At 41.2% G+C, this 22,599-nt stretch overlaps 1 protein-coding gene across 1 annotated transcript in view; it reads left to right on the top strand.

Moving 5' to 3' along the window:
* NEO1 (neogenin 1) overlaps positions 1-22,599 on the top strand; it is a gene marked incomplete at its 5' end in the record, with an annotated part of 191,045 nt that overhangs the window by 31,499 nt on the left and 136,947 nt on the right. The window contains one exon of the mRNA XM_081102054.1: positions 5,734-5,870. Within this exon, the coding sequence (XP_080958180.1) occupies positions 5,734-5,870 (137 nt within the window). The remainder of the gene's footprint in view (positions 1-5,733; positions 5,871-22,599) is intronic.

Below are 22,599 nucleotides of genomic sequence, written 5' to 3'. Positions count from 1 at the left end.
GAAAGATTGCCTTTTCAACAAATGGTACTGCCGCTATTGGACACTCATCCATAGGAAAATAAAATAAAATAATAATAATAATATAGTACTCAACCTAAGTCTCACATCTCATAAAAGATTAACTCAAAATGGATCATAGAACCAAATGTAAAATGCAAAATGAAATTTTAGAAAGGAAACAAAATCAGGATCTAGGGCTAGGCAGAGTTCTTAGATTTGAACCAAAAGTACAATTGATAAAGGAAAAATTGAAAATTAGATTTCATCAAAATTAAAAACTTTTGTTCCATGAAAGACCCTGTTAAGATGAAGAAAAGATAAACTACTGATTGAGAGAAAATATTTGCAAACCTCATCTCCAAAAAAGAACTAGTATCTAAAATATGTAAAAGATCTCTCAAAATTCAACATTAAAAAAATGCATACCATCTAATTACATCATGGGCAAAGGCATGAATAGATTTTTTATCAAAAAAGATATATAGTGGTAAATAAGCACAAGGAAAATTGTGTGACATTATTAGCCATCAGGGAAATGCAAATTAAAACCACAAGATATCACTACATACATATCAGAATAGCTAAAAATTTTTTAAAAAGTGATAACAACACATGCTGTGGAGAAGCAGGATCACTCTGACTTTGCTGATGGGAATTTGAAATGGTACAGCCACTCTGAAAAACTGTTGGGCAGTTTCTTAAAACACTTAATATATGAAGGCCTGAGAGGGGTGGGTGCGGGATTGAGGGGGTCAATGGGAGGAAAAAGGGAGACATCTGTAATACTTTCAACAATAAAAATAAATTTGAAAAAAGAAGGGAGCTATCATCATAAACAGCTATAGTTTGATATGACTTCAGTGTGATGGACACAGGGGAACCCAGCAAGGCCCCTCCAGAGGACTTTGATGAAAGTCCTCTGTCCATTGTTAAAGATAGCCCAGCAAACATTTGTTTACCAAACATTTGCTTTTCATCTCCATATAAATTGCCTTCCTCCCCTTTGTAGTTCCAAACCTGGACATCCCCTGTTCTTTATCCTTAGCGCAAACCCCAAATTGTCCAAATTGTCTCTGGTTCCCATATTCTTATGGAACCCTGTATGTACATATGCCATAAACTTGGTTGTTTTCTCATATTAAAAAAGTAACACTTTAAATGTGCAACTGCCATATGACCTGATATTGACACTCTTGGGTTTTTATCCTATAGAAATGAATTTACATTCACATTGAAACCTGTCCATTTATATTTTTAGTGATTTTATTCATAACTAACTCAAAACCACCCAGATGTCCTTCATTGAATGAATGGTTAAATAAATTATGGTATCTCCATACTGTGGAATTACTGCTAAGCAATAAAAGGAATGAAACATTGATCTGTACCACAACCTGGATGAATTTTGAGAGAATTGTGCTGAGTTAAAAAAGCCAGTCCCCAAAGGTTACATACTGTGTGATTCTACAGGGTGTCCCCCCAAAATGTATACACTTTAACAGCTGATAGCTCAATTTTGAAAATGAAATGTTTTTTTAATAAACACTGCCTTTATAATTATTCAAAGTGTATGTATACACTGGTTGGGACACCCTATATTTAAATAACATTCTACTAAAATGGAGAACAGATTAGTGGTTGCCAGGAGTTAAGGAGGAGGTGAGAGTGGGAAGGAAATGGATGAGGGTATAAAAGAGCAATATGAGGCAGTGGCGATGGAAGTGTCAGTATTTGGTTGACATACACTACTACAGATTTATAAGATGTTATCACTGGGGGAAACCGGGTAAAGGGCACATGGTATATTTCTGGATTATTTCTTAGAACTGCATCTGAATCTATAGTTACCTCAAAGTAAAAGGTTTAAAGAAAAAAAAAGACAATAAATTTTGTGCCAGAGTATATATATGACTTACATACTCTTCCTGTCCTGCTGTTTCAGATTCTAAGAAGTCCTTTTGTGCTCTAAAGCTTATCAGTGTCCATCCTTTGTAACACTTTTATGAATTTTCCCCCCAAATTTTCCTCTCCATTGGCTCCTTCTCTTTTGCCTCTAAAAGGCTTACCTCTCCCATTCAAATAACAACACACACACACACAATAAAAACCCTAAGTTATAAACAAGCAGTTTTCCCTCCACACTTACTGCCCCGACCTTAAGAGTCTCCTTTGACACATTGTTTCTTCCTCAGCTTCTCTTTCCAGTTCATTTATCTACAAGTTCTGTCATTTACCTCCTTTCAAGCTACTGTTAAGTGTCCCTTCAATTACTGCAGTCACCTTGTAACTTTTCATCCCAGCATGCACTCTGGCCTCATTCCAAATGCATCTTCCTGCCAAACCAGTCTTTTCAGTGCTTAAACTCACCACATCACTGGCAACTCCCCAGCCACTTTTTAAAATGTTCCATGGATTTATACCGTTTCTACGTTAAGGACTCAATTTTTTTTTTTTTAAATCCTCACACAAGGATATGTGCTATTTTTATGTTTTGTTTTGTTTTTAATTTGAGAGAGAGAGAAAGAGAAACATCCATGTGAGAGAGAAACATTGATCAGTTGCCCCTCATATGCTCCCCAATCGGGGATTGAATCCACAACCTAGGTATGTGCTCTGACCAGAAATCGAACCCACAAACTTTTTGGTGTACGAGATAATGCTCCAACCAATTGAGTCACTTTGCCGGGACGGGACTCAGATTCTTAAAATGGCTTTCAAAGCCTTGTGTGGTCTGCTTCATTCTCATCTCTCTCTCTCTCTCTCTCTTTTTTTTCTCTTATTACACCTGCCACATTGTTTATTTTCAGATCCCCAAATGCATTGTGATCCTTTCTGCCCCAGTTCCTTTGCAGGGGCTAGTCTTCTTTTTGAAATCTTTGCTCCCCCTGATTATGTTAGCTCCTACTCATTTTTCAGATCTCAGCCCAAGGGTTACTGTGGTCAGGGAAACCTCTCTATTCTAATTTCTTGGCAGGTTCTTTTGATACAGCACCATGTAGAATTATCATCTTTTACTTCTGTCTTTCCCACTGAGTTGCATGATAGCATTGATTGTGTGCTTGCTTACTGCTGCATCCCTAGCTGCTACTTGACACACACACAGGTACACCAATAAATGTGTTAGCTTAATGAACAAGTCCCTCTCCTTACTTTCAGCATCTAACATTATTAAAGAAGTCATTACTTTTTGCCTTCTCTTTACCCCTGTCGTTACTGCCATAGTTTATCTCTTTTTAATTCTGAACCATTAAAATAACTTTACAATAAACTTCCTGCTTCTAGTTTTTTCCCCACTCCTCTTGTTTCTTCACTAAATCTGATCATATTAGTCATCTTCTAAAGGCCTTCCCACTTGGCCAAAAAGTAGGTCTCCTTAGCACACCAAGCTCTCCTAAACTGACCCTGGCTACTCAGTCTCTCTCTCTTTCTCTTTCTCTTTCTCTTTCTCTCTCTCTCTCTCTCTCTCTCTCCCCCTCCCTCCTTCCCTCCCCATCCCCACCCCCTTATGTTCAGCCACACTCAAATTGGGACCACTGACAAGGCATACTTTTTCACATATTTTTTTCTTTTGCTGCATTTTTGAAAATTGGAGTTGTAAAGACTTGATTGCCATTTTACTCTTAGCCATCATACAGTTTTGTGAACAAGTTAAAGATGTTCTTCCTCTCAGACTTCTTTCAAGGGGAGTAAAATCAACTCCATTAAGAAAGATTGGCTTCTGCTGTACTGGCACTCAGTTATGGCAAATGTGAGGGATAACAAGTATTAGGAATATTTTTAGGGTAATTATTAGAGATCAGTACTGTCTTGATTTCAAAGGAAGCATACCAATTTAGGGTTTCAGATTATGTTCCTCTCAGCTGAGTGTTATATGTATGTATTGCTGATTTCCCATTTGTGTACGTTATTTCTGTTTCTGAAGCTTAGTAGTGATTTTGTCCAAGGATAAAGTACAATGTTTTAATGTTTGTAATTTTTTCTCACCTATTTTGCCCCAGTAATTCTTGCTCTATTTCATTTTAAATTGTCTTGCTTCTTTGTCCCATTACATAAAGTTGGGATTTGAGGGCATAATTAAGATATTTCTAATAGGAAGGCCACCTTAATAAGGTTTAATAATGACCTTGCTGGGTATTTCTTAGAGAAGTTATGAAACCTGATTTTTGGTTTTCCTCTTTCTTTGTCCAGAAACTTAATCTTGTTTATCAGATTCAGGAAGACCAATTACCCAAACTCACAGGGTACTGAAATTTAAGCCAGAATCACACTTCACTTAGGATGAGAATTATAAATGTGGCACAGACTGAATAGTCATTCCCTCTGACTTCTTTTTCCCATCAGGAATTCTATATGAAAAGCCAAATGATCAGAACATGTCTGAGCATAGATACAGACAAAAAAATGTAACTATATTAATATTTGAGAGAAAAATTTGTCTATGAAAACCAGTGTAGATGTAAAACCTCAAAATAAAAATAAAATTGTAACCTCCAAAGTCTTCAAATGAACTAAACTAGTTCACTTTATTAAAATTTGATAATATTGATTTGTGATTTCTTTCTTGATGTTATAGGATTGTTTTACTTTCTCTTCATTCTCTTTAAATAGACTTAAATCACATGGTAGAGTTGGGTTGGTAATGATCAGCATTCTTGTGAATAATGGCATAATGGTGGCTGATTCATGCCCAGGCACCACACCCAGGAAGCTGCTCTCTGGCAGCTGCCCTTCTCTCTCCCTTCCCTTCCTTTCCCTTCTCTTCCTCTTTCCTTCCTGTCCTATCAAAGCCACCATAGGAAACTTTCAGTAGGCACTGAGACCCCCTGACTTACTGTTACTGACCTGACATTTTGCCTTCTCTATTAGTTATCTCAATGGCCATAGCTGGGGTGGAGTAACTCTCAGGTTGATTACAGACTTCAAAATTACATAATTTGTGCTCTAGCCACTTTGGCTCAGTGGATCGAGGTTGGCCCGCTGACTAAAGGGTTGCGGATTCAACCCTTCCTGTCAAGGGCACATACCTCAGTTGTAGGCTCAATCCCCACCCTGGTTGGGGCTTGGGTTGGAGGCAACCAATCGATGTGTATCTCTCTTATTGATGTTTCTCTCTCTCTGTCTACCCCCTCCCTTCCACTCTCTCTCAGAATTAATGGGAAAATATCATCAGGTGAGGATTAACAACAACAAAAATTACATAATTTGCAAAATAATAAAAACCAAAGCTGGGCAGAGTAGGGAGGCAAGGATATACTGTGGGTAGTGGAATCGGTTACAAAAGTGGTATCCCTTTGGGAATAATTAGAAGTGTCAGAGATAATTTATTATCACATTCTGATTTGCATTCGTGATATTTATGCATGAAAAAACTGAGGAAAGCAAATTGTACTAAATTAAATTCTGATAATTTTATGTAGTCTCTGTCCATCTAAAGCAGGGATGGGGAACGTCTGGCCCCTAGGCCGTATAAGACCCACAAAATCATTTGGTCTGGCCCTGCCAAGACATTAGAGGTGAGTTGATTGAATGTTTGACCAAATTTAGCCACTAATTTTTAAGTTGATAATTTTGTATGGCCCTTGAATGATGTTATAAATATCCAGATGAACCTTGGTAGAAAAAGGTTATATCTAAAGCCATATAAATAATAATACTGCTTAAGTGTTTTCTCTGTTTTATGTGAAGAATTTCTCATATTCCTAGTTTTAAAATGTATCAAATTTTTTTATGCAGCTCTGAAAGATTGGTATTGCTGGCAGGTGGTAGCCTGGAGATCAGTGATATGACTGAGGACGATGCTGGGACTTATTTTTGTGTAGCTGATAATGGAAATGAAACAATTGAAGCTCAAGCAGAGCTTACAGTACAAGGTATGTCATTATTTCCTGTATAAATAAAAAGCCTTTGTACCTTATGGGTTTGCCAATTTTTTAACATTAATGTGGGAAGGGCAACACAACAAAATAGTTAAAAGTCTGAACTTTAAACCAGACTGCTTGAGTTCAAATTCTGGGAGTTATATACCCTAGTTGTATAACTATAGGAAATTTACTCAACTTCTGTGAGCCTCATTTTCCTCATCTGTAAAATGGAGATAATAAGAGTACTTACCTCATTGAGGCTCTTTTGAGGATTGAAAGACTTAGTGTTTGTAAAACTTCAAGAAGAGTGACTCGAATATGGTGAGAGCTTGAAGTTATTATGCATGGTAGTAGTGTGGCTATCTGGATAGTTTAGTTTACTTTTCTTGTCTCACAATGCTTTTTCATAAAAAGACTTCTTTCCTAAGCACTGGTATTCCCTCCTTTCAGATGAATAGATCACCTAGGACAGACAGTGCATGTGGCTCTCAGTAACATGGTCATCTGTTTGATGATTTCTTTCTTTCTGCCCAACCAACGTTGAGCATCACATTATCTCCCTTTATAGGTTCTCTGATTTAGAAATCAGATAAATTGAACCTGGCATGTACACATAATCTCTTCTTTATCCCATTTCCCTTGTCCTTCCTCCATATGGAAATGTACCCTCAGAAGAATGCTTGCTATCTCTCCTATGATTTGTCTGCACCCTCATTTGTCTTTGTTCTAAATAAAAATCTTTAAGACCTTCTACATTTCTTTCAGGGAAATCCAACAGCGCTTGGATATGTAGAAGTATATATTGACTCATGATATTCATCTTCAACTTGTCCCAAATTGTATTGTATTTGATAGACCACTTCCTGATCTATGTTTTGGAGTTGTTTCCTATTTTATATAGAAGTGTTTCTTTTGATACATCTGAGGGTTTTAGTGTAGCCACATTTCTACTCTGTTTGTTACCAGAGGTCTCAAATATGTTTTTGGTAAGAATTAGAGAGCAGACTTTTTGGGGTTCTGTGCTGGGGAAGGCAATAGCATGTGTATATTCTCTGTTGCTATTTGTGGGTGGATTCAATACCTCTGAAAATTGAAAGAGCAGGCCTTGGAGTTTACATAACTATTACCTCAGTGAGCTCACCATTACTCTTAACTAGATGAAAGGTTGGCTATAACCAGCTGTAAAATGGCTAGTTTATTTCTTTACTTTATGTGGATGGGGTTGGACATATAAAATATTAGTGAACTCTATCTTATTTGGTCTTTGTTACCTCCATTAGTAGATGTTTACTCTTTTTGTTTTTTCCAATAATGACATTCTTGGCCTAACACTGTCTTCCATCTTTCTACCCATGCCTCAGTTTCCTTCAATGTAAAATACCTTGTTATTGGCCTCAAATGAGAGACATGGTGTCTGCCCTATACATTAATTGCATTTGTCCATGCGATTATTTCTACTGGTATTTTTCTAAATAAATCTTTATTGTTCAAATTATTACAGTTGTTCCACTTTTGCCCCCCCATAGCCCCCTTCCACCCGATTCCCACAGCACCCTCTGCCCTTACCGCCCCCCCCCCCCCCAACTGTCCTCATCCATAGGTGTACGATTTTTGTCCAGTCTCTTCCTGCAGCCCCCACACGCCTTTCCTCCCGAGAATTGTCAGTCCACTCCCTTTATATGCCCCTGATTCTATTATATTCACCAGTTTATTCTGTTCATCAGATTATTTATTCCCTGGATTTTTAGATTCACTTGTTGATAGATGTGTATTTGTTCATAATTTTTATCTTTACTTTCTTCTTCTTCTTCCTCTTGTGAAAGAATACCTTCAGCATTTCATATAATACTGGTTTGGTGGTAATGAACTCCTTTAGCTTTTTCTTATCTATGAAGCTCTTTATCTGACCTTCAATTCTGAATGATAGCTTTGCTGGGTAAAGTAATTTTGGTTGTAGGTTCTTGCTATTCATCACTTTGACTATTTCTTGCCACTCCCTTCTGGCCTGCATAGTTTCTATTGAGAAATCAGCTGACAATCTTATGGGTAATCCCTTGTAGGTAACTGAGTTTCTTTCTCTTGCTGCTTTTAAGATTCTCTCTTTGTCTTTTGCTCTTGGCATTTTAATTATGATGTGTCTTGGTGTGGTCCTCTTTGGATTCCTTTTGTTTGGGGTTCTCTGCACTTCCTGGACTTGTAAGTCTATTTCTTCCACCAGGTAGGGGAAATTTTCTGTCATTATTTCTTCAAATAGGTTTTCAATATCTTGCTCTCTCTCTTCTTCTGGCACCCCCATAATTCAGATGTTGGTATGCTTGAAGTTGCCCCAGAGGCTCCTTACACTATCTTCATATTTTTGGATTCTTTTTTCTTTTTGCTTTTCCGGTTGGGTGTTTTTTGCTTCTTTGTATTTCAAATCTTTGACTTGATTCTTGCGATCCTCTACTCTGCTATTGGATCTCTGTATATTATTTTTATTTCAGTCAGTGTATGCTTAATTTCTAGTTGGTCCTTTTTCATACCCTCACAGGTCTCCCTAGATTTATTGAGGGTCTCACTAAATTTATCAGCGGTTTCTAGAAAATTCTTGAAAAACCTTATAACCATGGTTTTGAAATCTATACCCAGTAGTTTGCTTTCCTCCCTTTCTGTCATTTGTGACCTGTTTCTTTGTCTCCGCATTTTGGTTGCTTCCCTGTATTGATAGAGTGGCTTTCTGTACTAGGAGTCCTATAGGGCCCAGGGGCTCAACCTCCCCAATTACCTGAGGTGGACACTCTTGGTGCACCCCTTTGTGGGCTGTGTGCACAGTCCTGTTGTAGTTAAGCCTTGATTGTTGTTGGTATCACTGGGAGGAATTGACCTCCAGGCCAATTGGCTGTGAGAATCAGCTGTGTCTGCAGTGGGAGAACTTCTGTGCTGGAGCCACCCTTCTGGGGCAAGACTTGCTTCAGTGGGGCTTTGGTGCTCACTGAGTCTGCCCCCTGAGTGTGTCCCTTATGAATCTGAGGAGTTGTAATCTGGATGCTCCCACTCTGACCACTGGGTACACTGGACTTGGATCTCTAAGGAGGTGCTAATTTAGCCTCTGCCTGAGGCTACCCAGCAGGAGCTATGGAGAGATCTGCAGATTCCTCTTCTTTGTTTGGGATTTGGAGGTGCCTGGATGAGGCCCAGCTGTGAAGCAATGCAAGCTGCTGTGGGGCCTTGGGCCTTCTTTTGGATGTTCTGGATCTCTCTGACCCAGCTGCAGTTTGTCAGGTAATTTTAGATTGCAAAGGGCCAGGCCATTCATATGCGAAAGCTTCTGCGCACAGCTTGGGTGGGGCGGGTTCTCAGAATCAACAAGGCGGAGCAAACAGCTATGGCTGATCCTCAGCTCTACCCTAAGAGGCCCCAGGTCTCAGTGTCCCGCGGTAATCGCTGCAAGCACCTCTGAGAGAAAGCCGCCCTCGAGTTCCGCCTGATGCCAGACAGTCCAGTTTCTCCCCATTTGAGTCTGGGTCCCCAGTGACTCACCAGGAACTGGAGTTCAGAGTATTCCAGAGCTTGTGTCTCCCTCCCGATTGAAAAAGACAACCGCGTCCTCAGTTGCCAGCCCTTTCTGCGTGTGCCTCCGTACCTCTGCACTTTATTTCCGCACCTCCTCTGAGTCTCAGTGTGCTTTTGTCTTTCCTTCTAGTTGTAGAATTTCCACTGAGCCAGCCTTCCTGTGGTTCTGGATGATGTCCGTTTTGTCTTTTAGTTCTAGTTTTGAAGTGGTTGTGTGCAGCAACAATTTCATGTGTTTACCTATGCCACCATCTTGGTTTCTCCTCTACTGCTTCATTTATTTATTTATTTATTTATCTATTTATTTATTTATTTTTTATTGACTTCAGAGAGGAAGGGAGAGGGAGAGAGAGAATCATTGATCGGCTGCCTCTTGCATGCCCCCTGTTGAGGATCGAGCTCACCACCCAGGCATGTACCCTTGACCAGAATCAAACTCAGGATCTTTCAGTCTGCAGGCCGACACTCTATCCACTGAGCCAAACCAGTTGGGCTACTGTTTTATTTTTATATATCCTGTTGAATTTAATTGAAACTCTGCCTATTAACTGAATTAACTGCTTTTTTTAGTTATGAGATAACACATACATTTGTATCCAGTTTCATCTTATTATCTGTACCTAGAGAAAGTGCCCTTAAGTGGACATATTATAGAAAACTGAGGAAGAATAAGAACGAGAAAGCTGAGATATTAAAAATTAAAATAAACCTTTCCTAATCAAGACAGCATTTTGCTGGCCAAGTATAGACAATGAAAAAGAATAAAATACAGCTGTTACAGGTAATTATGGAACTTTCAAATATTATCAAAATGAGAATAGAGTACATAGGGGGAAAGTGTTTCGTTTATTAAAAGGTATTGGTGTACAATATACTTTCAAGTGGAAGAAAATAATGTTGGATCTTTACTTCAAACCAAGGTTCTAAATGTGCAAAGTGAAGAATAAAAACGTGGGATGGTGTTATTACCTTTGATGGGAAAGACTATTTTAGGAAAAACAGAAAATAGCATGTCAAGCAAAAACTAACAAATTTTCACAAAATACATATTTTTGTTGTTATTGTTTTGTTTTTTTGTTAATCCTCATGAGAGGATATTTTCCCCATTGCTTTTTCAGAGAGAGTGGAAAAGGGGTAGGGAGGAGAGAGTGAGAGGGGGAGAGAGAGAGAGACAAAAGGAGAGAGAGAGAGAAACATCGATGCAAGAGACACATCGACTGGTTGCTTCCTGCACGCACCTCAACCAGGGGTGGTGAGCGAACCCACAACCCAGGAATGTGCCCTTGACCAGGAATTGAACCTGTAACCCTTTTGTGCACAGGCCAACACTCCAGTCACTGAGGAACACCAGCAAAGGGCAACATACATATTTTATTTCTTTTTAAGTTATATAGAAATAATCTTATAAGTGTAGATAAAATGCAAATGATAGACTGGTTGAAAATATTTGTAACACATAACTGCAAAAGCATTACCTCCTTGGTTCTCGATATTGTATTCCTTAGTGAAATTTAAGGTTGAATTCGGTTTTTTTTTGACATCCTTGTTTTGGGAGCAACCAAAGTCCATCAGTTCTCTCTATTCCTCCCCAACCTCACTCGTGGAGGATATCTAAGGTTGTAGGTGGTTAGGCTCTTTCATTTCTTGCCTGCTATTGAAATAGCATTCTCGTTGCTAACTTATCTTTGCTAACACAGTTTTAGATCTGTTTGAGGCTAAAGGTTGTACATGTGTGTTTTGAAAGTGCCATCATAGTCTTTTATCCTTAATAGAGGACAGGGGAATTGTGGTGCTTAAAGACACTTAGAGGTAAAAAATCTTGATGAGCAAAAACGACAGGGGATTTTTTAAATTTCACCCAAATGTTTACACAGAGTGCTTTGTAAGTCCAAGGTTGATGAAAAGTTAGAAAAAATAAATAAAATAATTTTTCAAAAGTGTGAAGCTAAAGATATTTAGAATAGCCATGAAAGAATTAGGAAGTACTTATCATTACCCTCTCTAAACTAGATGCTCCAAGGTAAGTTTTTTTTATGATAAGATATTCTATTAAATATTAACCTTTATTCATTTGATTACCTCAAATTTCTGAACTGGATTGGGAGTGGTTGAAATTGAGCAAAAGTGTTACACCTTTGATGGAAGTAGTTTCCAGTTCCTATCAAACTAGTCCCAGTTGTTTACTTCCTCATCTCAAATTAACTCCAGAAAATGAGAGGAGTAAGAGGGAAATGCAGCGAGACTGAGGCTCTCCTGAACTTCTGTGTGTTTATGGGTGAGTGGGGTATGATGTGTGGGGGTGGTGGCTGTAGCCTGGGACTAAGGACTGCCAGAGATAGCAGTGACAACATAGATTGGAAGAAGGCTAAGTTCTATTCTTTTTTTTTTTTTCTTTTTAAAAAATTTTTTTTTAGCTTTTTTTTTTATTGCTTAAAGTATTACAAAGAGTATTACATATGTCTCCTTTTTTTTCCCCCGCCCTTGACAATCCCCTGGCCTCCCCTACCCCCCCCCAGTGTCTTATGTCCATTGGTTATGCTTATATGCATGCATACAAGTCCTTCAGTTGATCTCTTACCCAACCCCTCCTGCCCTCCCACCCTCCCCGGCCTTCCTGCTGTAGTTTGACAGTCTGTTCGAGGCAGCTCTGTCTCTGTATCTATTTTTGTTCATAAGTTTATAATGGTCTTTATTATCCAGAAATGAGTGAGATCATGTGATATTCTTGCTTCATTGACTGGCTTTTTTCACTTAGCATAATGCTCTCCAGTTCCATCCATGATGTTGCAAATGGTAAGAGTTCCTTCTTTTTTATAGCAGCATAGTATTCCATCGTGTAGATATACCACAGTTTTCTAATCCATTCATCTACAGATGGGCACTTAGGCTGTTTCCAGATCTTAGCTATGGTGAATTGTTCTGCTATGAACATAGGGGTGCATATATCCTTTCTGACTGGTGTTTCTGGTTTCTTGGGATATATTCCTAGAAGTGGGATCACAGGGTTAAATGGGAGTTCCATTTTCAGTTTTTTGAGGAAACTCCATACTGTCTTCCATAGTGGCTACACCAGTCTGCGTTCCCACCAGCAGTGCACAAATGTTCCTTTTTCTCCACATCCTCTCCAGCACTTGTCGTTTGTTGATTTGTTGATGATAGCCATTCTGACAGGTGTGAGATGGTACCTCATTGTTATTTTGATTTGCATCTCTCGGATGATTAGCGACTTTGAGCATGTTTTCATATGTCTCTTGGCTTTCTGAATGTCCTCTTTTAAAAGGTGTCTATTTAGGTCCTTTGCCCATCTTTTGATTGGATTGTTTATCTTCCTTTTGTTGAGTTGTATGAGTTCCCTATAAATGTTGGAAGTTAAACCCTTATCAGTGATAGCATTGGCAAATATGTTCTCCCATGTAGTGTGCTTCCTTGTTGTTTTGTTGATGGTTTCTTTTGCTGTGCAGAAACTCTTTATTTTGATGTAGTCCCATTTGTTTATTTTCTCTTTAGTTTCCAATGCCCTAGGATCTGTATCAGTGAAGAAATTGCTTCGGCATATGTCTGAGATTTTGTTGCCTTTGGATTCTTCTAGTATTTTTATGGTTTCTCGTCGTATATTTAAGTCCTTTATCCATTTTGAGTTTATTTTTGTGTATGGTGTAAGTTGGTGGTCTAGTTTCATTTTCTTGCATGTATCTGTCCAATTTTCCCAACACCATTTATTGAAGAGACTATCTTGACTCCATTGTATGTTCTTGCCTCCTTTGTCAAATATTAATTGAGTGTATTGGTTGGGGCTGATTTCTGGGCTCTCTATTCTATCCCATTGATCTATATGTCTGTTCTTGTGCCAGTACCAGGCAGTTTTGAGAACAGTGGGTTTGTAATACATCTTGATATCTGGTATTGAGATCCCACCTACTTTGTTCTTTCTCAGGATCGCTGCAGCTATTCGGGGTCGTTTTTTATTCCAGATGAATTTTTGGAGAGTTCGTTCTAGGTCTGTGAAATATGCCATTGGTATTTTAATGGGAAGTGCGTTGAATTTATAGATTGCTTTGGGCAGTATGGACATTTTAATGATGTTGATTTTACCAATCCAAGAACATGGTATGTTCTTCCATCTCTTTATGTCTTCCTCTATCTCTTTTTTCAACGTCCTGTAGTTTTCTGAGTAGAGGTCTTTTACCTCTTTAGTTAAGTTTATTCCCAGGTAGCTTAATTTTTTTGGTGCGATGGTAAATGGGATTGCTTTTTTAGTCTCTCTTTCTGCAAATTCACTGTTGGTGTATAGAAATGCCATAGATTTCTTGGCGTTAATTTTGTATTCTGCTACATTGCCGAATTCTTTTATTAAGTCTAATAGTTTTTTGATGGAATCTTTAGGGTTTTTTAAGTATAATATCATGTCATCTGCAAATAAGGACAGTTTTACTTCTTCTTTTCCAATTTGGACGCCTTTTATTTCTTCTTCCTGTCTAATTGCAATGGCTAATACTTCCAGTACTATGTCGAACAGGAGTGGTGAGAGTGGGCATCCCTGCCTTGTTCCTGTTCTTAGGGGAAATGGTGTTAGTTTTTGTCCATTGAGTATGATGTTGGCTGTGGGTTTGTCATATATGGCTTTTATTATGTTGAGGTATGATCCTTCAATTCCCACCTTGCTGAGAGTTTTTATCAAAAATGGGTGTTGGATTTTGTCAAATGCTTTTTCTGCATCAATTGATATGACTATGTGGTTTTTTTCTTTCAATTTGTTTATGTGATGTATCACGTTTATTGATTTGTGGATATTGTACCATCCTTGCATCCCCGGGATAAATCCTACTTGGTCGTGGTATATGATCTTTCTGATATACTGCTAGATCCGATTTGCTAAGATTTTGTTGAGGATTTTGGCATCTATGTTCATGAGGGATATTGGCCTGTAATTCTCTTTCATTGTGCTGCCTTTACCTGGTTTTGGTGTTAGGGTGATGCTGGCTTCATAGAATGAGCTTGGAAGTGTTCCTTCCTCTTGAATTTTTTGTAATAGTCTGAGGAGGATAGGTTTTAGTTCTTCCTTGAATGTTTGGTAAAACTCCCCTGTGAAGCCGTCTGGTCCTGGGCTTTTGTTTGATGGAAGCTTTTTGATGACTGCTTCAATTTCTTCCATAGTTATTGGCCTATTGAGATTTTTAGATTCTTCCTGATTAAGTTTTGGAATGTTGTATTTTTCTAGGAATATGTCCATTTCCTCCAGGTTGTCTAGTTTGTTGGAGTAGGGTTGTCCATAGTATTTTTTAACAATCATTTGTATTTCTGTGGGATCTGTTGTTATTTTGCCTCTATCATTTCTGATTTTGTTTATTTGGGTCCTTTCTCTTTACTTTTTGGTGAGCCTGGCTAGAGGTTTGTCAATCTTGTTTATCCTTTCTAAGAACCAGCTCTTTGTTTCATTGATTTTCATTGTATTGATCCCTTTAGTATTATGAAGTGGCCTTCCTTATCTCTTGTTATGGCCTTCACTTTGAGGTCTGTTTTGTCCGATATAAGTATTGCTACCCCAGCTTTTTTTTCATTTCCATTTGCCTGGAAGATATTTTTCCATCCCTTCACTTTCAGTCCGTGTGAGTGTTTTCTAATGAGGTGGGTCTCTTGTAGACAGCAAATATATGGGTCATGTTTTTTCATCCATTCAGCCACTCGACGTCTTTTGATTGGACCATTTAGTCCATTTACGTTTAAAGATATTATTCCAAGGTACTTCTTTGTAGCCATTTCTATTTTTTTGTGGCTGTTTTCTTTCTGGGCTTTTTAGTTCTTCTTTTTACACCAGTCCCTTTAGCATTTCTTGCATTGCTGGCTTGGTGGTGATAAACTCCCTTAGCCTTTTTTTGTCTGTGAAGCTTCTTATTTCCCCTTCAATTTTGAAAGATAGCCTTGCTGGATAGAGTATTCTTGGATTCAGTCCTTTGCTTTGCATCACTTTGTAAATTTCTGTCCATTCTTTTCTGGCCTGATGTGTTTCTGCTGAGAAATCATTTGATAATCTGATGGGGGATCCTTTGTAGGTAACTCTCTGTTTCTCTCTTGCAGCCTTTAAGATTCTGTCTTTGTCTTGTACATTTGCCATCGTTATTATGATGTGTCTTGGTGTGGGTCTTTTGGGGTTCATCTTGCCTGGGACTCTCTGTACTTGTGTAACCTATTTCTTCCCCATATCTGGGAAGTTTTCTGACATTATTTCTTCAAATAGATTTTCTAATCCTTGCTGCTCTTCTTGTCCTTCTTGCAGCCCTATTATGCGTATGTTACTTCGTTTCATGTTGTCCCGAAGCTCCCTTAGGCTCTCCTCCTGCTTTTTAATTTTTTTCTCCAGTTGCTGTTCAGATTGAGCTTGTTTCTCTGCTTTATCTTCTAACTCACTAATTCGGTCCTCTGCTTCTTCTAGTCTGCTGTTGAAACTTTCCATGGTGTTTTTGATTGTAGCTATATCACTTTTCATTTCTTCCTGATTCTTGCATAGGTTGTTGACTTTCTCATCTATCCAGTGAATGAATTGTACAACCTTTATTCTGAATTCTTTTCTGTCATGTTGCATGCTTCAACTTCATTAATTTCCTTTCTTGGCGACGCCTCATTGTCTTTCCTCTGGGTGTTGTTTCATCTCTTCATTCTGATTATCTCTCGATGGTTCAAACGTCGAGTTGCGTGGGCCTGGGCCGTGTGCAGTGGGAGCCTCCCGCCACCCTAGTGTCACTGAAGAGCTCTGACACTAAGATGTGTGGTTGTTTTGGGTTGGTGGGAACCAGGCTCGCTCAGAGTCAGTGTTGTCAGCGCTCAATGTGGCCTCGTATGCGCATTTAGAATCAGGGACCCTGCCTGCACAGTGCTGGAACAGAGACCCCCTGAAGAGTGTTGAAAACCAGAGCCCCCTAGCGTGCGCCAGGAGTCAGGGTTCCCCAAGAATCCAGTATCAGAGTCTCTGTTGCTTCGGGGGACCTTGCCTTGAGAATCAGGGTCCCTGTGTGCCCTTGCACCAGGAATTGGAGTCACTGGCTCTTAGTATGAATGCACAGGGAATCAGGATCTCAAGTGCAGGTGATAAGAAACACAGTCAGGTCACTGGTGCTTGGTGCTGCCTCCTGCCCAGAGAATCGGGGTCCCTGGGCCTGTGTTATGCGGGACAAATTCCCAGTGTTCGCGCGATTGCTCCCAGCCCAGGGCTCAGAAGCCAGCAATGCACGTAGGATCAGTTCCTGGGGTTCTTGGGATTGCTCCCAGCCCAGGACTCCTGAACCCTGCCCTATGCGGGATCAGTTCCAAGGTGCTCGTGCACTTCCAGGCTAAAGTTTCTGGAGCGCTGGGGCCCGGGCAAGGGGTGGGTCTATCAGTTAGTTACTCTGGCGCTGCCCTCAAGCCTGCGGGAAGGGGGGATGGGCTCTGTTACTCACGGATCTGCCGTGGGGATTTCTGAACTTTTGGTGTCCGCAGGTCTTTAGCTGTGGTCACAGGTCTCTGTCCCCAGTGGCTGCAGGGTCCTGGTATGCGTCTGAGATCAGACTGGGTGGTGCTGAGGCCAGGATCCTAGTCTCAAGCAGCTCTGTTTCCCAAGATGGCGTGGTCGCCGTGCCTGTGCTGGCCGCCCAGGAGTGTCCGCGAAGGGAGCGGGACTCCGCCGCCTAATACTGCCCGGTTTAGCAGCCCCTTAGAAGACCTGCAGAATCTAACTGTCCCTAGCTCATACACACACACCACACACGTCCACACACTCCTCTATCACTTCCTTGCGCTCTCACACTCCCTCCCTCCCTACCTTCCTGCCGGTCGTCATTTTCCCTAAGTTCTATTCTTATTTCTCACTAGTGTTGCCTGAGACTTTCTTTTCCTGCCCCTTCACCACAGAAATGACCAGTAGTCGCCCAGCCCTGCATGGTCATTTCAAAGGCCTGCTGGGGCTCTGATGTCATTAACGTGAACTGGCCTGGCCTAACTACCCTCACGGGATCACTTTTTTACCTCTTCTCCCCATTCCCTCTAAACTCCTGGAAGACTCTCTGTGCCCAGTGCTGTTTCTCCCTTAGAGTTTAAATGTGAAATATTGACCAGAGGCGTTGCCTGTAGAAGGCCCAGCAAATTGGAGCACACAATAGTAGTTCTGAGATCCCTGGTGCTCTTTGCTCTGAGACTCATCCCCTTTTGTTCTTAAATTAACCAGGTTAGATACATTTAGAGCCTGGTGACCATATGTATTACCAGACAGAGTGGCTGGTACCCCAGAAGAATATTAGTTTATAGCCAAATTAGTCACCTGAAGAGTACAATTACTTTCAAGGAAAGACAACTAAATTAATAACATATACCATGTGATGGAGAATTATTGGAAAAGATTAAGAATAAGCATAATAAGTATATTTAAGGTGATAAGAAAGATGTTAGCAATATAATACAAGAACAAGAAAACATAAAAACAGAACCAGGTATAGAAATATTAGGTATGAAAAATATAGTAAAAATAAATACAGTAAATGTAGTAAAAATAAATGCATGATAGTCAAAGGTATACATGATGAGCAAATTAATGAGTTTGGAAAATGACACTGAGAAACACTGAGAATGCAGCATTAAATGATATAGAGAGAGAACACACAGATTAAAAACCAAGGTTATGAAGGTTAGGTGCAGAAGGGCTTCTCTCCATATAAATAGGAATCCTAGAGGAAAGAATTAAAAAGGGAGAAGGAAATGTTTTAAGAAATAATTAAGATAAACTTCTCAAAATTAAAAAAACTAGTGAAAGCCCTCAGACTGAAAGTGCTTGAAGATTGTTAAATATGGGAAAGAGAAACCCACTATTAGACTCATTCATGTGACATAATATCAAAGACAAAACATTTCTAAAAGGTTCCAGTGACAAAGAGCAGATCCCTTAAAAATGAATAAGAATTAGATTGCACCTAGGGCTTATTTTGACAAGTCTGACTTCAAGGGGACAACTGAGTAATGTTTTTAAAGTGTTAAATGTAAAGGACATTGAATCCACATAGAATTTATACGTAACCAAATTGTGAGGCAGAATACAAATTCTCATCATATAAGACGTCAGAAGGTTTCCTACACAAAGATGCACACTGAAAACCCTTTTGGAATTAATATTCAAGTAAGAAGAGACACATTCAGGAAATGCTGCAACAGATTTGAGAGTTTTAAAACAAAGCCCCCAAATCTTTGACAGTCCTCCTCAGTGGTGAGGCTTGCATCCCTTGCCCTTGAATCTGAGTGGCTTTGGAACTACTTGAATAAATAAAGAGTCATGTGACTTCTGTAGCTTGCAGATTCCTCCTGGTTTTCTTGGAAACTGCTCTCCAGATAGACACTTCCTCTTGGGATCGCCCTCTCAGAACTCAGCTGCTATCCTGTGGGAAGCCCCAGCCACAAGGAAAGGCTGCATTGTAGGTACTCTGGTAGACAGCTCCAGCTGAATCCAACTATCAGGTTATCTAATCAAGGGGCCAGGCATGTGAATGAGGAAGTCTCCAATTGATTTCAGCCCCCATCTTTCTGAGTCACCCTCAGACTTTCAAGTCTTAGATCAGTGATGGCGAACCTATGACACGCGTGCCAGATGTGACACGCGAACTCATTTTTTTGGTTGATTTTTCTTTGTTAAATGGCATTTAAATATATAAAATAAATATCAAAAATATACATCTTTGTTTTACTATGGTTGCAAATATCAAAAAATTTCTGTATGTGACAAGGCACCAGAGTTAAGTTAGGGTTTTTCAAAATGCTGACATGCCGAGCTCAAAAGGTTCGCCATCACTGTCTTAGATGTTGTGGGTCAGAGATGAGCCATCCTGCTGTACCATGTCCTAATTCCTGACCCACTGGATCTGTGAACATAACAAAGTGGTGGTGGTTTTATGCCACTGAGTTTTGCGGTTGTTTGTTGTGTAGAAGTAGTAACTTGGGAAAGTTCATTATTATTGTTTCAAACAAAATGCTAGAACTAAAGACAAAAAATCAATGATAACCCAGTACTGAAATTTTTGACAGTACCAAGTAGTGGGGATAGACGGGAATATGTGTGTTGTTAGTGGAATAGAGATACTAATATCTATATACCTATTGATATAAACTTTAAGATATAAAATATGAGTTTGGAACTTAAGGGCAATCACCCCAAAACAAAGTAGAACATACATATAACTTTTAAACAGTAGAGGAAAGTTTTATTCAACTGAAAGCACAAAAGAAGGAAAAAATTATTGTATGTGTAAAACTAAGTATGAATAAGATGAAGAAACACTCCCAATGTAATGGTAATTAAAATAATATAAATGGGTTAATTTCATCAAAAGGAATACAGCAGATTGAATTACGAAAACCCTCCCAATGTATTGTTTGCAAAGATATACATAAAACTGAAGGAGACAGAGAGATTTAAAATAAAAGGATGGGAAAGATACACTAGGCAAAACAAAAGAAAGTTGAAGTAGCTATCCAAAAGGCACAAGTAGCAGAAGGAACATACGTACTCATAAGAGGAATTATAATTGAGAAAGTATAACATATAACATATAGTCAAATGGATAGATATGTTCCTAAGAATGCAGTCTAAAATGTATCAAACAAAAGCTAAATAACTGCTGAGAGAAACAAACAAATCAACAATAGTTAGAAATTTTACCACACTCCTCTCAGGAAATGATAGAGTGAAGAGACAGAAACATTTAGGTTTATCACAATTATCTCTAGTTTAACATAATTCTTTCAGTATTATCTATACAAATAAAATACAAACATGGTAATTGACCGTACCTTAGCTACGCTTCCCATGGGCTAATCAGGGCGATATGCAAATTAACTTCCAACAAAGATGGCGGTTAATTTGCATACGTACACGCAATGCTGGGAGGCGAAAGGGGAAGGACAGAAGAAGCCCCCTGCCACTAACAGTGATCGGAAACCAAGGCGGCAGCCAAGAGCCGGGTGGCAGGGCAAAGGTGGCCCTGGGGGCCGCCTTTGCCTGCCCCCCGGCCAGTGATCGCGGGAAGCAGGCCAGTTCACATTAGGCCTGGGCAGGGGCAGAACCAGCCATCGCAGGGAGCAGGGGTGGAGCCAGCGATCATGAGCAGGGGCGGAGTCAGCGATTGTAGGGAGCTGGGGGTCCCCTGCCCAGGCCTAACGCCTTGGCCAGAGGCATTAGGCCTGGGCAGGGGCGGAACCGGCAATCGCGGGGAGCTGGAGGTCCCCTGCCCAGGCCTAATGCCTTGGCTAGAGGTGTTAGGTCTGGGCAGGGGCGCAGCCAGCAATGGCGGGGAGCTGGGGGTCCCCTGCCCAGGCCTAATGCCTTGGCCAGAGGCATTAGGCCTGGGCAGGGGCGGAGCTGGCAGTCGCGGGGAGCTGGGGATCCCCTGCCCAGGCTTAATGCCTGGCCACAGGCGTTAAGCCTGGGCAGGGGCAGAGCGGAAGATCGAGGAGAGCTGGGGGTCCCCTGCCCAGGCCTAATGCCCTGACCAAAGGCGTTAGGTCTGGGCAGGGGCGGTTCCAGCAATCGGGGGTAGCAGGGGCGGAGCCGGCAATGGTGGGAGCTGGGGGTCCCCTGCCCAGGCCTAAGGCCTTGGCCAGAGGTGTTAGGCCTGTGCAGGGGCGGAGCCTGCGATTGCGGGGAGCTGGGAGGGAGCTGGTGATGCCGGGGAGCAGGGGTAGAGCCAGTGATCATGGGCAGCAGTGGCTGAGCCGACGATTGAGGGAGGTGGAGGTCCCCTGCCCAGAGGCATTAGGCCTGGGCAGGGGCCAAGCCGGCAATTGGTGTGAACTAGGGCTCATGCAGGAGGCAACCAATCAAAGTCCCACTTTGATGTTTCTCTCTGTCTTTCCCTTTCTCTTCCACATTCTCTAAAAATCAATGGAAACATATCCTAAGGTGAGGATAAAAAAAAAAAAAAGAAAGAAATGTCATATCCTATGAAAGACACATCTTGAAAATGCCTAAAGAAAGTTGTCATTGTTTCATGGTGAAGGGACTGGAGTCTGTTGATGAAAACACCTTGGTGGCTGCGGTGACTGGCAGTGGCTTCAACAGCGGGGTAATGGGGCTGGTGCCTTCCCCTGATCAGCCCAATTGCCTCCCACAAAGGGAGGCCAGACTGTGGCTTAGGCCCGCTCCCCAAGGGGAGCAGGGAGCAGGAAATAGGACATCCCCTGAGGGCTCCCAGTATGTGATAGGGGGCAAGCTGGGTTGAGGGATGCCCCCCCCCCCAGTGCACAAATTTTTGTGCACCGGGCCTCTAGTCCTATCTAAAAAAAGAGAAACATGGTAATTGGTGTACGACCACTACCCTTCCCATTGGCTAATCAGGGCGATATGCAAATTAACTGTCAGCCAAGATGGCGGCCGGCAGCCAGGCAGCTTGAAACTAACATGAGGCTTCCTTGCTTCAGTGATGGAGGAAACCAACGTTCCCCGCCTGCCTTGCAGGCCTCTGAGCCTGCAGTTTGAAACATTTTAACAAATATAGAAGCTAAAGAAAAACCCAGAAACCAGATTTCAGCGAGCTGGGATCTCAGCTGGAGTCAGAGCTGGAGTTTTACATTGTTTCGAACCGAAACAAACCAGATACCTACTTTCAGCAGCTGAGGCCTAAGAGCTGGAGCCTCAGAGCTAAAGCTGTCCCAGAATAAAAAAAAAGAAAAAAAGAAAAAAAGGAGCGGTTGGGAGCTTTGGTCACCCGCCAGCCTGAAAACAGCCCTCAGCCCCTCACCCAGACTGGCCAGGCACCCCAGTGGGGACCCCCACCCTGAAGGGTGTGTGACCAGCTGCAAACAGCCATCATCCCCTCACCCAGGCTGGCCAAGCACCCCAGTGGGGACCCCTACCCTGAATGGTGTGTGACCAGCTGCAAACAGCCCTCAGCCCCTCACCCAGGCTGGCCAGGCACCCCAGTGGGGACCCCCACCCTGAAGGGTGTGTGACTAGCTGCAAACAGCCATCATCCCCTCACCCAGGCTGGCCAAGCACCCCAGTGGGGACCCCTACCCTGAAGGTTGTGTGACCAGCTGCAAACAGCCATCAGCCCCTCACCCAGGCTGGCCAGGCACCCCAGTGGGGACCCCCACCCTGATCCAGGACACCCTTCAGGGCAAACCAGCCAGCCCCACCCATGCACCAGGCCTCTACCCTATATAGTAAAAGGGTAAT

This window comes from Myotis nattereri (assembly GCF_964212035.1).
Source record: "Myotis nattereri genome assembly, chromosome: 1".
Taxonomy (NCBI): Eukaryota; Metazoa; Chordata; class Mammalia; order Chiroptera; family Vespertilionidae; genus Myotis; species Myotis nattereri.
This window is presented reverse-complemented; position numbering and strand designations above follow the sequence as displayed.